Genomic DNA, 17,688 nt, shown 5'->3' on the forward strand with positions numbered 1-17,688 from the left:
TGTTCCTCTTCTTCTGGTTTTATTAATTCACGATCTTTCTTATCACCTATCTCAGTACGAAGTTTTTCAATACCTTCAAGTATTTCTTCACCGACAGGTGGAGGTTGAGCTGCAGCTATATCAGTTGGAAGATCTTGTAAAATCCTTTTTGTCTGTTTAGTTCTTCTTGCTATTTTTTTAGTCTGCGCCATAGTTTGTTTTGATACCGGAAGAAGATCTTCTTTGATGACAGTTGTAACTTTCTCAGTAGCTGCAGTGACGTGCTTAAACAGTTTTTTAGTTTCTTCTTCGTACTCAACTTGAGCTTCTTGCTGCGCTTGTAGATTTTTTCTAAATGAATCTCTAACAGGAAGAAATTTTTTGATTGCTTCTAATCGTTCTCGAGCTATCCTTGCAGTATGAGATTCCGGATGTACCATTTTATTATAACATAATGATTTAATTATAGCAGCAGAGGGGTCGATGACCTCAAGTTGGTTCATTTCATGAGTTTTCAGATCAGGAAAATAAATGGTCTAATTAACCGGAGACCTCAATTTGTTTAGACAATCATTTATTTCAAGCAAATGTTCAGCTCGAAATATTTTTTGAGTTAGAAGCCTTATTTTGGGTTTTGGACCCTCCTAAGGTCGGTCTGTTCGCCCCCTCTGCTGCTTAACTATTTATTCTGTGACTGTCCACATGTAATCTGTGAGATATATATCTTGAACCATATCATTCAAAAGTATTTATAATGTTTACAGTTGTTGTTGTTGTTGATGATGATGATGATGGTGATGATGATGATGATGATAATGATGATGATGATGAACTCAACCTGAAAATTGGTATCATCTTGACTACCTCAGCGGTATGAAACATTTTTAAAAGACAAATTTATTAAGCTAAATTGGTATATACGTACCTCGCAATGACTTTTTCGTTCTATTCAGTACTTTTGCATACACATATATGTATATTGCAAGGTTGGTTTATGAAAGTTTTTGGTCTGTTGGTGTCACGATGTGTGTGTGTGTGTGTGTGTGTGTGTGTGTGTGTGTGTGTAGAGAGAGAGAGAGAGATTGTGATGTTGGTTATGAAAGTTTTTGGTCTGTCTGTCACGAAGTGTATGTGTGTATATGTGTGTGTGTGTGTGTGTGAGACAGACAGACAGACAGACAGACTTATGCATGAATTCTAAGCTAAATGTTTATTTGTAATTGCCTCCAGTTGTTTATGTTTTCCTAGTAGGACACAATAATATGATGCCGCTTTCATCAGCTACAACACAGTTTCTCTTTTCTTTAATTTATTTTATTTACTTGACGGCAGCCCTTTACTGAGACGTATACATACATGTCATTCATTAATAAATAAGTCAGTTCTCATGATAATCGTTGTAGCAATTACCATCAGCACCACAACCGTTGTTAACACCATCACAATTTTTTTATTCCCAGCACTACGGACTGCGTGCGGAACTGGAATATCATCATAAGTACGAGGATTTCCACCGTAGTCGTTGGGCAGAGGGCGATTGGACTGACGACTCCGATCACATGATTTTGATAATGGAATCTTTGACCGAGAATAATGGACAGGTCACTATTACTTCATTGTGCATGTCTTGCTTTGGCGCAGAATACCTTTCATGTCTGTTTTGTTTTTTCTCCAAAGAGACTTCGAGACAAACTATATCACTTTATCCGTCTGTATGTCCGTCCGTTTTCTTTTCAAACAATTCTACAGATATAAAGTCTTATCAGTACCATATTCACACTTTCGACCCCCCCCCCCCGCAGACAAAAATTAAGACAAAAGCAAACATTAACGAGGAATGTGTATTTTTTTCTCTCTTTCTGCATTCTTGTATGGAGGCAATGCACTGATACTAAATATGAAACATGATTTTGTTTCAGAAATAGAACTTCAGATTTGATCTAGAGATTAATCAAAACTGTAATGCTTTAGAATTTATACTAAGCACTGTGAATCGTGTTAAAATTGTATCACTATAGCAAAAGACGCGATAAGTACTAGTAAAAGTTTAACTAGAATTCATTCTCTCTCTCTCTCTTTATATATATATATATATATATATATATATATATATATATATATATATATATATATATATATATATATATCAAGAATGCATAACATCGAGTGCTTGAAATACTAATGCCATCAGCGTGTACTAACATTATCAGGTTGTGAAGACAGACTTTGCTCAGAAAATGGTAAACTGGATGAAGCACGGATTTCAAGATCTTGGGGACCTTGGTGGTATGGGAATAGGATCTACCACCCTCCACACTCTTAGACACAAGGACTTTGTCAAAGACCCACATAAGGTAGGTGATTGATGGATTATCGATTCCGTCTGATTGTCCAGCAAACTATAAGACATTTCAAATTGACCTCTGACCAGTTCTATAGCTGGAACGTAGTGAATCATTATGCAAATTAAGTGTTACGTTGAAAACATTTTAGATCTTTGTGTCTTACTGTCTAACGCTTAAATAAGTTTTATTAGATAATCTATAATCGTAGACGTGCTCGTCATTGAATAAAAAAGTGAACTGTGCTTTTTCAAAACTGAACAAATAAGCTTGCCTACAAAAAGAAAGACATGACTGAGTATATAACATTGCATATAATCAATAACAACTCTGTGTTTATGCTGCCATTTGCTTTGGATGCAATCTTAAGAAAAGATTCAGGAGTTAAAATAAGTTAACTGTTCATTCTACAAAGGTCGCTGAAGAAGTTTGGATATTCGGTAAGAAAGACGTGGCTCCAAACGGGGGAGTAATGCGCACATCTATATTAGGAATCCATGACTGGTGGGACACAGACCAGGTGGTGAGGAATGCTTTGGAAATATGTAAAACAACACATCGAGATCCGAGGTATGCTAATCGTTTATAACTCACTAATAAAGGTCCTGACTGATTTCTAATGGGTTATGTTTGGTTTTGGATTTTATTTATTTTAACAATTTATTCATTTAACTATAATTTTATAAATTGCTCACGTGCAACAAGTTTGTTTTTTCAAAGCAGACTTGTTACTCTGAACAATTCAGGTGTTAGCTTCAGCTGATTTCTCTGAGCACAAGCCTTTGAAATTCAATAAATATAGTTAAAACATTATGGCAGAATATCGGGGTCGGGGATCCTATAAATATGTATATCTGGTGGTGCAATACAAACTCGTAAATCTTTTCGATGATATTCAAAATAATCTTTCGAATCATACCTTGCTTAAACGAAGGAATGCCAATCAGCCAATCATCCGCCATAGTAGCACGACTCCATTTCCGAATTCAAGGTCGGGATATTGTCTTATTGTTTTAACTCTATGTTTCATAAATAAAAAAATTATAAACCGCGTAGTTGTATTTGCTAAATTATACATGTATTGCTGAAAATAAATTGGAACATTTTTTATTTGTTTGGATGTATTGTTATATATAAACATATTTATTTATTTCTTCCCTCTGATATTCTGCCATTTTATTTTTCTACAGTGACATAATTTTAAAGGAATGCGCTCTGAGTTAAATACAAAGAATCGGTACGTGGGTAAGAAAAGATAGTACCATTCACAATTGTTCACGTGTACCTGTGTTTCGCGCTCTTACGAATACAGTTTCACACACACACACACACACACACACACACACACACACACACACACACCGCTCCAGCGACCTAATTGGTTAGAACGTCTGCTTCCGATGCGAGAGGTCGCGGGTTCGAACCCTGGCAGAATCATTTCAAAGACTTTTAAAAATGGTGCTAGCTGCTGCCTTGCTTGGCGCTAAACTTAAGAGGTTAGTGTTAAGACTGGTGAGCCTGATGTCAGGATAATGTGACTGGGTGGGACATGATGATACGTGTCTGCGGCATGATGCTCCAGTCCTAGACATCACTCTTAACTGCCACACTGCAGACATCGTAGTGATTTGACCCATTATTTATAAAAAGCTACGTTATAAATCCATGTCACACACACACACACACACACACACACACACACACACACACACACACATTAAAATATGTCGCTTGCTCTTAAGCAAGCGACATATTTTAAATCGATTGCTTTTCACGACCACACAGCTACATTATTCTGCAAGAACTGTACCGACTTGCATTAACTTTAACATGTTTGAGGGTATAGGAACGAATCTCGATTGCAAATTACTTATTTATACTTTAACATAGCTATGCAAGTTATCCGAAGTTAGAATAATGATTTTGTATGGTATAGGAATGCGTGTCCAACTCCAGTTTCTGCGTGTAGTAGCTATTAGAAAAGGTCTTTTCTCTATTATTCGCCACCCCACCCCCCGAAAAACAAATAATTGTATTTTCTCATCTTTATCGGCAAAACACCCGACTTGACTTGCATGTACACTGTAGATACATGCATACAAATCCGGACGCATATTCCCGAAATTTAATGAGCACCAAACTCGAACGCAATCTGAAAAGCCCATAATCAGATAAGATACTTAATGTACACGTACATAATCGATACTTTTGAGACCGGTAGAGGGACCCGACGTAGTAGCAATCTCTACGTTCTATGAGTCAAATTTTTTATCTTATTAAAGTTACGGCCTCGTTTTGGAATTTGAGTATGATTAGAGTTAGAGAGTCTGGCTCAGAATGTTTTGATAACACGAAAGATGCATCAGTCTTTGTTGATGTTTCCAATGATATGAGAAATGTTTTATATCAAAGATTGAAAAGCGTTAAATTGCCAGACCCCTCATGAATCAAAAGTCCCAGCTTGATTACCTACACAATGCAATTTGGATCAGTTGGATTTGTGTATCAGCATATTGATGGTTAACGCCATTTTTTCGCACAAGATAGGCTATACATGGCGGCCAGAATAAATGGTGGAGAAAGAACCCGGGAAAACCTCGGAAAGAACCACCGACCCACGAGAAGCTACTGGCAAGCTTTTTCACATACCAACATTGGCCAAACCCAAGACTCGAACCCACGCCGACAGAGGTGAGATGGCAGTGATCCGTAACGATGAGCGCTTTTGACCACTCGGCCACTCGGGGCTCCATTATCATATTGAGCTTTATTGGTAATTTACAAATTTATTTTAAAACGTGAACCATTTTATGAAATATGGTCAGGTTTCAGTCGCTCCACCTGCTTTATATTTCTGCGCCACACAGTTAAAATTCGAATATATTAACCAAAATGGAAGCAAAGGAAATAAATAAATTGAAATGAAACAAAGCAGAAGAGAAAGAATAACAGCTATAGAACTCGGTGTATCCCAACAGTAGTAAGCGGTTAAAGTACTATGCAAAATATATTTAAATCTTTTAAACATTCGATGTGTACAAAAATTACAATTTAAACCTTTTTAATAAAAGAAAATAAACCGCCGACGTAAATCTCTTTTGATGCTCTAGTAAGTAACAAATTATGTAAATTTATTTCGATGCTATTGTTGGTAACAAACGAAAACCAATTTTATTAGCCTGTGAAACAGAAAAGATACTATATTGATCCTTCATTACAAACAAACATCACTATCTACAAATACATCACACAGATATAGTCTTATGAGAAGTAAGTAATAATTAACCTCAGACGACTGGACGTACCAGTGTTATATTCATGAATATGGCCAAATCGAATTCACTTCAAATGCGTTCATGAACATTTTTTTTATAATTTTTTTTAGGCGAAATCAGGACATTAAACTTGTTATCACTATGCCAATTGCCATTCAATTCTAAACTATTGTAGCAGTCATGAAAATTGTGGCTGTTCAGATAATCATGATATGGGTGGAAAATTAATAATCACAGGACCGAGCCATATTGGTTTTATCCTGGAACTCCAAGAGAAACTTAATTAACAGCCTTTCTATTATCACATCATCGCATCGATACATCTCAATGACGATAATGTTTGGGATTTACAGGTTTTAATTTGATTCAAAATTCTTCAAGGCTCGAGAAGGAAGAGGGATCGGAATGATCATGATGAATAGAAACATTTATTTAATTCTGTCCTTTTATAAGTAAATGTTATTTTCAAGCTGTTTCTCACGTAAATAAAATGTGTCCAAGACAATGATCAAATTAGAGTCTTCTCAAGTCATGACGCAGTCCTTTGCTTTCTTGTTTTCAAATTAGTTATGTACTATATTTTTTAGTTTCTTTTCTATCCCTCTTTTGGGCTGATTATGCAATTGAAGCTGCAAATACGTTGGCAGATTTTCTTTTGGCAGAGTTATACTGGGACGCACGAATAAAAGAAATCGCCCATAATGGTTCCAATCCTAAACCTTATGGTCGCAAGCCACGAGCGATAATCCAGTACGCTTGCTAAAGGAGCGTAGCGGATTGTCGCCCGTGGCATGCAGTGATATCCAACCTTTGTTCACCTCAATAAATTTTAAGTTCTAGAATAGGTTGTGTGTGGGGAGGGGGGATATTTTTTCATCGAATATGTTTAACATCCATTAATCCGTTTATTTCTAACATTCGATGAATATAAAAAACAAGGGCCACAATGGCCGCCTGATCGCAGATTCCTGCACCCCTGTAATCCTAGCATTTTTGAAGTATTTCGTTACGTTAGACCAAGTGTCCTAGAACGCTTCTTGTTATTAAATGAAAAGATATCTACTAGACAATAATACATATCTTCTGAACGTTTATATTTTAATGCATTTACGAGTGACTAAAATCACGGAACTCACAAGTAAGGGCAGCAAGCGATCGAGATATTTGATCTTAGAAATGAACGAATCACTAAACAGTATCATTATGTAGACATGTATTTGTCTATATATTATGTATGACATGAGAAAAATAGACAGCACCTTTTAAAATAGTGGAGAAAATAAAATACCTTTATTAAAAAAAAGTGGTTTTCACATTGAGCGAATCAATTCGTGGCGTCAATCGTAATACTAACTAATATAAATTGACCTTGATGATGATCATAGTAGATAAAAGCCGCAAAAAGCCTATGCGTCGGTGCGTCACAGAACACCACGAATGTGAACGGTACCTCGCTTGTTTTTCAAGTAGTTCCCTACAGAACATTCACACCTATCATAACTGTCGTGTTACCCATACTTAACCAGTCACGAATTATCAAATTTCAGAGTGAAATTATGAAATAGAGTCTAGAGACTATCTTAGTAAGTTAGCTACACTTATTTAATAAAAATATTTAATAATAATAATAATAATAATAATAATAATAATATTTAATAATATAATAATAATAATCATAATAATAATAATAATAATAATAATAATAATAATAATAATAATATATGACATTTCTTGTCCGTACAGATGCCAAGCGTCCGCTGTGTCAGTCTGTGTCGCTATCAGTTTGATGTTGCAGCGCAAACACTATAGCAATGGCGAATATAACATCACGGATTTGATAAATTCAGTTTACAAGTACGCAAAGAAGTGCCTCGATTCAAGAAAGGAGGTAAATGAGCTGTATGTGTTCCAGATATATATATATATATATATATATATATATATATATATATATATATATATATATATATATATATATATATATATATATTCCGTTTCTGAACAAATTAGTATTACTTTGTGGTCTTTAGATACAGTACTGCAGCACACAGGAGCGGTGATTGTTCTGAGCTATCAGCTCCATATGACACATAATTACTTTTTAACAATTAAAACCTGGTGTTTATCATGTGGGTAAGCAACATGTATGCGTATGTTAACTTTATTTACATTGTGAGAGTTTAGGACAAACAGCGACCGGGGCTCCACTTCCGTTATACAACGGAATTCATGAAAACTCCGTGTTTAAAAATATTGATTGACTGTTTAAGAAGAAATGCATGGTAAGTACTCCAAAAAAATCGTAAGATCGATTTTCGTTGAAATTGTTACTATTCCGAAGATCTTTTTCTTACAAATTTATTTATTAACTATACGCTTCTGTACCTGTGGGGAAAAAGGTCAATGTAAATGATATAATCTATCGATTGATTTAGATAAACTTTCCTTTTTGATATTAACTTTGTTATGAAAATGTTAATCGGGAGACATTTAAATTACATTATCTATCTATCTATCTATCTATCTATCTATCTATCTATCTATCTATCGTCGCATTTTGTATTTGTATACGTTTGTGTTTCCCAATAAAATATTCTAGTTATAATTATTATTATTATTAGTGATAGTAGTAGTAGTAATAATAATAGTAGTATTTGCCTGTATTTTCGATGCGGCGCGGACTGCCAAACTTCTTTCAGCATCAGAAAGAGGTAAAGTAAAAATAAAATTTTAAGTTCCAAAACGGACGAGCACCGTTTCATTTGCAATATAAGTTCTTAAAACGGCACGTAGTCAATTTTAGGATTCGATCAAGTCAGAGCACAGACTGTCTAATTATGATATGACACGAGGGCTATTCAAGAACCAGGCTGACTGCCGTTTCAAGAACACGGAGGTTATGAAACGGCCCTGTACCGTTTCAAGAGAGCACTATAATGACCCCAAACGGTACAGGGCCGTTTCGAAATGGCGCCGTTCGCGAAACAGTATCAAAAACCAATACTACCACAGTCACTTGCACTACTGCTGCTACTAATACAACTACTACTAGAAATACGTTTACGACTACTGTTGCTGCTGTTACTAATGATAGTCACTTTTACGAGTGAATATTGTGGTACTTTGATAGAACTACATATGTTGTGTTTATCTATAGTGTGTGCTTAACTTTTATCTGTGACTGAAGAATGTAGAATTAATGCACACCTGAATTTTGTCATGATTCTAAGAAGTAAATAAGCTGTTTACTTGAATTTGAGTTTAAAACTCGACCTTCTTTAGTGGGGTCTCTCTGTCGGAAATCTATTACGTCGCATGTCAGGTGGGGTTTTGTAACGTCTCCCTCTTAGAAAGAGGGGTGGTTAATTGGGTTTGGCTGGCATTATCCAGACGATGACCTCCCTCGATATTATAGCCCGGCGGGAGTGAAAGAAGAATGGAATTTCAACAGAGAACAGAGCGAGAATACTGGGAAGAAATAAACAATACAAGCCCCCTTTTGACAAGAAAATAACAAATTTAATCAGAACAAATTAAAACGGTAATTCCACTTCAAGTTAGATTATCTAAGTAGAATTGAACTGGTGTGTCCAATTTGGATTTATTACATCATCATAACGAGAAGTGAAAAGAGCTCATTGTCCACGATTTATTGCATCACCTTCCTGTCTAATCGTATATCAACGTCTCCTAGTTCATCCTCCCAAAGTTCTATGTTCTGCTCTTCATGAACTTCCTGGTCCCTTTATTTGGTCCTCGTCCTTCTTTCATTCTTTTCCCCGTACTCCTGTCTTCGGACTGTCAAGTCCTTCTCTCAGAAAGCTGTTCCTTGTCGCTGTTTCTTCATGACTTGTGCGTCCTAGCACTAATCATGCCTTTCTTTTTGCACGATGACCAACTGGTCCCTTTCTTGTTTCACGGGGAAAGCACTAATCTTGTAGGAAATTTTCAGACTAAAGAATTTTGACTAGGGTCGTCACTTTAAAGTCAGATTGCTCTAAAGTGTGTGACCTAATTTATTCTACCCAATCGTAGGCAAGGGTCCCTAATCTTTCCCAAAGAAATAATTCCTTTCATCAGGTTTAGACAGCTCAGAATCTGTGTACGGCAGTGCGTGACAATTTCCCTTTGAAAATATGATAAGTGGACATAGGTTGCTACCAGGCGGTTAGGGTTGGTAGCTCAAATGTCTACTTTCTAAGGGCCGTGTTAAGGTACCCCGTCAATCTCACTGGGTCGGAATTCTATCCCTTTGAAGTTTACACTGACATGGGGGAAGATGAACCGACGAAAGGTCAGAGTGACCCTTCACAAAGACTTACCGGCTAAACTGCGATAACTTTAATTGCTCAATGCATTCCACTTTAAAACTTTCTGTAATTCAAAATTCGACACTTCACAGGTTTGTATATAAAGACTTTCGATAATCAGTTATTCTTTACTGTTTCATGATCAGTCTGTGGGAAACGCTCATAGTTGTGTTCAGATATAATTTAACTGGAATTATTTATTGAAATTATTCGTTGGAATTACAAAGTGCTCATTTACTTTTTGGACTTAAACACTACTTTAGATTATTGAGGACTCATTCAAAGACATTCTGGATTATATCATTGTGAGACATCAATACACTAAAAGCTATTGGAATTCATTCAGAACATTCCATACTTTTCGACTTATATTAAAACATTTAGGATTGTTTGTGATTTCACAATACTCTAGGCGTGTCTTAAGTGTTAACTTTGTAACTTAGAGAAATAAATTATTTCTCGATTTTATTATACCTGTTGGTTTCGCTTTCTTTATCTTACATAATTTAAGACCTAGAATTGTAACACTGCTAATATTTCTATTTTACCTCTATGAGTACGGCTAACACTCGGCAATTACTCAGAATGAATGGCATTATCGTTGCTTCTTTATTGTTAATACTGCTACTGCTATTACTACTTCTGCTGCTACTAAATATGCACAACATCAACTACTGCTGCTACTACTACTACTATTACTACTACTACTACTAGTACTACTACTACTACTATTACCGTAACTAACATAGTCCACTTATACTACTAATAATGTTACCTCTGTTAATGTTACAGCTACAAGAAAGACTGTTGCGTTTTCTACTAATATGTATATAAGTTACACAACTACTACTATACCTGCAACTACTAGAGACAGTCTACTGATACTAGTAATATATCTAACACGGCTACTTTAAGTAATTACAGAAACAACAACTACAGCTAGAGCTACTATTACTGACCGCTTCGGTGGCCTAAGTGGTTAGAGCATCCGCCTCGAATGCGGACGGGCCCGGGTTCGAACCTGGCCGAGTCATACCAAAGACGTATAAAAATGGTACTAGCAGCAGCCTTACTTGGTGCTCCGTATTAAAAGGTTAGGTTGGGACTGGTCGGCCTGGTGTCAGGATAATGTAACTGGGTGGGATATGATGTTACATGTCTGCGGCAAGATGCCCCAGTGCTAGACATCACTATTAACTGTTACAATGCAGTTGACATGATAAAACTTCTAACGCTACGTTAAAAATACACACGTACACACGCACACCCACGCTACAACTACTGCTACTGCAACTGCTTCTTTTGCTTCTATTAGTGCTACCCGGTACATCTACTTACAGAAGAAAAGCTTGAGGAGTTACCTGGAATGCAAGGACTTATCAAAACTGGACCTAGACGAGGCACATAGCCTTGGTTACACCTACAAGTGCTTGGGGGCAGGGTTTTGGGCATTAAAACAGAATAATTTCAGAGATGCTCTCCAACAGATCGTAATGCAGGTACGTATAATAATATGATGATATATCCCCTCCTCGTACTGCAATGAAGTAGACGTTAATTTCTCTTTTTAATTTTTAATTTTACTATACTAGTTATATTATTTTTTATATTCTCGGGTTTTTTTTCTTATTTGAACAACCGAGTTATTTATCATCAGTCTCGCCTCCACTTCAAATAAGTAAGTTCTTTCAGTTTCTTGCACTTTTCAGAGTGTCAGAAGGTATGTTAAAATGAAAGTTTAACTTTGTTTATGGAAATAAAGTACAAGTATACGCTGTAGAATGTTTTCATGGCTAGGGAAACTAATCACAGTACAGCGAAAAGTGATTTGCTACGACCAATCAATGCAATAAGCAAATAAAGTCTCGAGACACTGGCTGTTAACTGCGATCCATTTACTAAGTTATATATAATCATTTTTAAACAGTAACTATAACCGATTGTTGCTCTTAAGGCGGCTCACTTTATTTTATACCTCTTTAATAATGAATTGTGGAATTTGGAAAGATTAGATGCTGTCTCTAATAAACTCATTCTTATTCTAAATCTGCAGAATTGCGAATTCAATGTGCCCTTTAATATATCAGAAGTCAATGGTAAACACTATGGAATTTGTAATATGTGGGAACGATGATATGTGGCTTGGCGATATTTTGATATTATGGTAATCGGGCATTGTTTGTTCGCAGTTAAAAGGCCATCGAACTAAATAGCTTAAATAATACACTTCAATTCAGAACTATACATACACAAGATATATACTTCTAACTATTCGTTTAATAGCCTGCAAGTTTTCATGTGGTAAAGAGATGAAGGGGGAGGTGGTAGACGTTAACAAATTCAAAACTAAAAAATAGAAGACCTGAAAATTGTTTTCATTAGAATCCCATTTTTAAAAATACTTTTTTGATACCTCTTCCATTATTTAGGATACGCTGAGAAACTCGAAACCAAAGTTTTATGCAAATGTTTCTCTCAAAAGTACACTATTTCATTAAAATACAAATGGTGTGAGAACAGTTCTGTTGTTCAAATGATGTCGCTCGGGATAGTATACGACCACCTTAATCATGCATGTAATAAATTTACAACTAATTTTTTTTCAGAAATTTATACAAAATTATGCAATGTTCTGATGCAGTTCGATTTGAAGAACAAAAAAATTAAGCCGCCATGTTTTTGACGGTTAAACATGTGATCATATTCATTCCTACTTTAGGCTTCGAAAAGATTAAAGGTACCTATATAATAAATTGACCATTGCAATTAATGGACTTCTATCAGTGAATCAACTAAAACTGTATATTCATTTATAGACTTCTGTCTGTAAATCAACTATAATACGTATGGTCATTTTTAGACTTCTGTCAGTGAATCAACTATAAGTTGTATATTTATTTGTCCTCGGAACTTGGGCATGTTTTTTAGGTCTTGAACTTTGTGTTTATCGTTGGGACATGTCTGTGAGACATTTTCGAGGCAGCGATTCCTGTACTTTTCTATAGCACAGCCAGCACATTTTATGGAAGGACATTTCGGAGTCATAGATCCGTGTAAGATATAAGACACAATAAACATATAGTTATATTATATAACTAACTAAAAATCCTAAACATCTATCGTTTTAAATCCAGCGTTAGACTTATTCCATACTGAATTCTTTATCTCAGTTATAGCATTTGCTTTCAAGGTTATTGCTTTTCTTAAAATTCCACCTTGTACTATTATTGTGTAATACTGCTTTGCTTATGATTTGTGATCTGGATCACCGCATTCCATTTTAGACGTCGGTTACTACTAACGCGGAATTCAGACTGGACATCATCCAGCAAACGGTGTTTTATTAAATTTAATGGCAATAATGTAGTATATCTTACGGGGTTTCGGAAAAGCCAATGTCGGATAGATTAGGTTCAGATGCATGCGATTTTTCATTTCAGGCAGGCGATGCTGATACAAACGGAGCCGTAGCAGGTGCCCTTCTCGGTTGTAAACTGGGTCACTTCGATAAGATCCCGATCACGTGGCTGTCGAAGTTGAAGCACAAAGACTGGTTAGATGGCAAAATAGAAAAGTAAGCTTTCCCAAATACTGCGAATTCACTCTATTTTCGAAACCATTTGGCTAATCGCTATGGATACATTTACTAATGATGCCAGTTTCTAGCTTTACTGTTTGACAAGTTTTAATTTATTCGTTTTGCCATATACATACAATTTTTGGAATAAGTTAAGCTATATGTAAAAAATGCAGACACTAGATTATTTAGAAAATCCATTATTTCGAGTGTTGCATGCATTTGTATATACCTGTTTTTTTCCCCACATGATCATTTTATTGTCGAAAGGACTTTTCACCCATTTGGTCAGAATGATCAGGGAATTAAATGATTTATAGTCTCTTTGAAAAGCTCAAAACTTCGGCAGTATGTCAGGCATATCAAAGTACCTGCTTACGTAGTTGAGATTTTGCACACACAGAAAATTAGCAAGCTGTGTGATTTAATCCATCTTTTTTAAAATTATGTATTGAAATTATTAGTTGTGTAAAAGGGGTTGTTTATGCTATGTTTCAGATATTTTGAGATTTTGAAGAGACGATATCTGTCAAAAGATAAGCAAGAAAAGGATATAAATGAACCGACCCCACGAAGCTGCTTTGGTAATTGACCCCTCAGGGAAAAAAAATGAGAATGCTCTGACTCCACATACGCAAGATTATGCCTTGAGGTGGAGGAAGGAGGATGTTTCTTTTTAAGTCTTTCTAAAGGTGTCAAGTTCATGATCATCTCATGACAAATTTCTAACTTTCAGAGATATAAAACTGTACACATTACGTAACAATTGACAAATTATATATTATTCTCAGGTTACGATACGCAACATACGAGGTAAGATATTGGTATCTCACTTTGAATGCTTGTACATCAGCCATGGACGATAAAAATGTCCACAGTATTTGCAATTTAACGTATTACATTATTACAGCCATTACCTCGCTGTAATTAGATCATTTTATACTTAATTACATAGATATTGACATAATTGTGAAGACCGGTTATAAATTGCTATATATGGAACACAAATTAATCTCGAACAAACTCATTACTTTACAATTATGAACATATCGTACTTTTCTCTTCTGTAAAACAAAACGAAACAGCAAACAAATCAGAACCAAACAACGAAAGGAAAGAACTATAAAAATGATAAATGATTTGATAAAATAATATCAATTATTTAGATTTCTTAAAATGCGGGCGAATAGCTAAGTTGGACAAACTCTTATCCAATCACCCTTACACGGTCAATGCAGGTTAGATGACATATTATTCCACAAAGAGAACTGGCGGTTGCATCGGTCAGCAGTCCATGGAAATCTCTGTAGCAAGTTAAGATAACAGACCAATGACATCTGCGACCGAAAGAGTCAATTAAGATAAATTTCAAATTCTCAATCAGCCCTTCGCATACAACCTTGTTTAAGAGATCAACATTTAAAACGGACTTATTACGTCATATTATAATTTTATTATTACAAACCGATTGAATATAACATAATTGGTCTGGTGTTCAGTTCAGATTTTTAATCAGTGATTCACACACGTGGACTGGTACTATATAGGTGTTATCACAAAAATCCTGTCGTCCTTATTCTTGAATGCACCATATCAAACTTTTGATCTCTCAGTTTGTTTTACCTCCACTCGCACAGTACAAATAACACTATCGGGATATGATTAAAGGTGGGTGAGGTATGTAAAAAAATACAAAACTTTATTCGTGTATTGTTCCGAGCTATAGGAAAATAACTCGTTTAAAATGGCGTATGGCTAAATCTCCACCTGATAACTTCATTGTATCATTACACTATATGAAATTCGCTACTTCCACTCCCTTGGAACGTGTGTGTGTGTGTGTGTGTGTGTGTGTGTTTTGTTTGTGTGTGTGTGTGTGTGTGTGTGTGTGTTTGTTTGTTTTGTTAACGTAGCTTGAACAATTTTTCAGTCATATCGCTACGATGCCTGCAGTGTGACTTTATAGTGATGTCACGTACTGGGCCTTCATGCCACAGACATGTTGCATCATGTCCCACCCAGTCACCCTGACACCAGGCCGACCAGTCCTAACACTACTAGCCTCTTAATATTGAGCGCCAAGAGAGGCAAATGTTATTACCATTTTCTTGTTGGTATGACTCGGCAGGGGTTCGAACCCGCGACCTCCCGCATCTAAGGCGAACGCTCTAACTACTAGGCTACCGGAGTGGTCACCCTTGGAACATGATTTGTATGTAGTTTTGTATATTTATACCGCTATCTTCAAATGCGAAGAAATCAAATTTAGTTAGGTAACTATTTATGTAGAATATTCAACGGCATTATCAGTTGGTATGAAAAATGTATTCATTTATTGTTCTCATCTTGTATGACTATCAATTCACCATGCCTGAAATGGATTTTACCTCTCTTTTTAAAAAATAGATAATTGTGTTTTTGTGTCTGCTTCATGTACGGCATGATAATCACGCATATTACCTCACAGAGATAAATAAACTCAAATATCACTTTTGATCAGATTAAATCAATATTTCATTTGGTTTCAAACTTCGAAATTGAACATTTGCTGAATGGAACCGTTATAAAAACCGGAGATGTAGAATAATTAGTGGGGTGAGGTGGGACTAAACAAATAGGCAAGGGGTCTATGCGACAATCTGATTGTTTCGTGTTCACTACAAAGGAGTTTTAAGAGGGAGGGTTGGGTTTGGAACGCATTATTCACTCATATATATATATATATATATATATATATATATATATATATATATATATATATATATATATATATATATATATATATATACTACCTCGCTCAAATAGCTGTTATGTAGAAAATTACCTATTTCCATCGCTAACACAAAGATAACAGCAAGAGTGAACATTCAATGGTACAATGTCATTAAATATATTACTTGTGAACAAATGTGTAAAAATTAATTCCTCTGAGACTTTTGCGGAGCATGCTTTATTGGGAAGCTAGACAGAGCAGTCACGTTTTCAACTCAAAGGAGAAATTCTATCTGCCATGTAAAGTAGAAGTAAATGTAAATGAATTTTACTTACAAAAATATAGACACGAACTCCATGAATCTTATAATGTGAACTCGGATAAATAATAATGATACAATTCATCGTTTGTTTATTTATATCCTTCTTGTTATATTTCACTCACTTGTTTATTATTTACTAATGTTACAGATATTATGTAATTTGGGCCAGTTGCCTTCGTTGCCTCAATAAAGACTTCAACATCATACTTGGCATAAATCATTGTAGCAAGCACAATTCATTCAGTGCTATGTTTGCAAGCTATTTTTACCTTGGGAACAAAGTTGCAGTAATAGAAAATTTGTCTGTACGATTTGATTGATGAAATGGATTATACTTGTAAAACACAGCCAAGACAATTCATTCGGCAACATGCACACTTGTTCAGTTGATTGTAGGGGCAGTCACAAAAAAAATTAGATTTAAGGTTGGTTAGTTTATTTAGCTTATGTATCATAAACTCATAGATGGCTTTTCTTCATACTTGGGATGAAACATTATGAAGCAAAGTCAATGTATTCAGTGCCATGCGCGCTTGCCCCTTTGGCCTTGGGGTCTAGGTCACAGTCATAACAATATTGTGTTGAAGCTTTTGTTAAAATCTTTTCAGTCCTTTATATTTCCTTAACTCCTTGATGTAATTTATCCACACGTACGATTAATCATTATGAAGCAAGACATTTAATTCTATATCACGTGCTCTTTTCTTTTTTATCTTGGGCTCAAGGTCAGTCATAGAAAATTTGTTTTAAGCTTTTGAATCAAGTTTTATTTCATCGCCTTATAGTACATAAATCCCTTTTCATTGATTTTTTCATCACTGGATGAATCATATGTGAATCATATGAAGTCAAGACAGTTACTTCATCGGCATCCTTGCTCACTTCATTTGATCTTGGGGTCAAGGTCACGCATTTTGCAGCAGTGCTTTGATCATGGATTCGATTTGCAGGCCTTGGTCTATTTATTAAGTTTATTTTAATCTTGGAGCTATGATACAAGAAATGTTTTCCAACAGTTAATGTGGGTATTATCAGGAATATTGTGTTGTCAATTTGGATTGACAGTAGCATTTTCTATTGATGGCGAGGCATAGCACTGCCAGTAAAGGCATTGTGCAGAAAAAGATATAGCTTTTTTTATAAATCTAGCCAACATTAAGGAAAGCAATG

The 17,688-nt window shown here is 35.5% G+C and overlaps 1 protein-coding gene across 2 annotated transcripts in view; it reads left to right on the forward strand.

Annotated features, from left to right (window-relative positions):
- LOC149807553 (uncharacterized) overlaps window positions 1–16,722 on the forward strand; it is a 61,988-nt gene extending 45,266 nt beyond the window's left edge. For both annotated transcript variants that reach the window (XM_089967635.1, XM_089967644.1), the window contains 7 exons: window positions 1,440–1,580; window positions 2,190–2,333; window positions 2,737–2,891; window positions 7,340–7,484; window positions 11,247–11,405; window positions 13,347–13,480; window positions 13,982–16,722. In XM_089967635.1, coding sequence (XP_089823761.1) covers window positions 1,440–1,580; window positions 2,190–2,333; window positions 2,737–2,891; window positions 7,340–7,484; window positions 11,247–11,405; window positions 13,347–13,480; window positions 13,982–14,075 — 972 coding nt within the window. In that variant the 3' untranslated portion in view covers window positions 14,076–16,722. The remainder of the gene's footprint in view (window positions 1–1,439; window positions 1,581–2,189; window positions 2,334–2,736; window positions 2,892–7,339; window positions 7,485–11,246; window positions 11,406–13,346; window positions 13,481–13,981) is intronic.
- Window positions 16,723–17,688: the final 966 nt, after the last annotated feature.

The sequence above is a fragment of the Sinohyriopsis cumingii genome, chromosome 1 (genome assembly GCF_028554795.1).
Source record: "Sinohyriopsis cumingii isolate HCF-2022 chromosome 1, ASM2855479v2, whole genome shotgun sequence".
In the NCBI taxonomy this organism is placed as follows: domain Eukaryota; kingdom Metazoa; phylum Mollusca; class Bivalvia; order Unionida; family Unionidae; genus Sinohyriopsis; species Sinohyriopsis cumingii.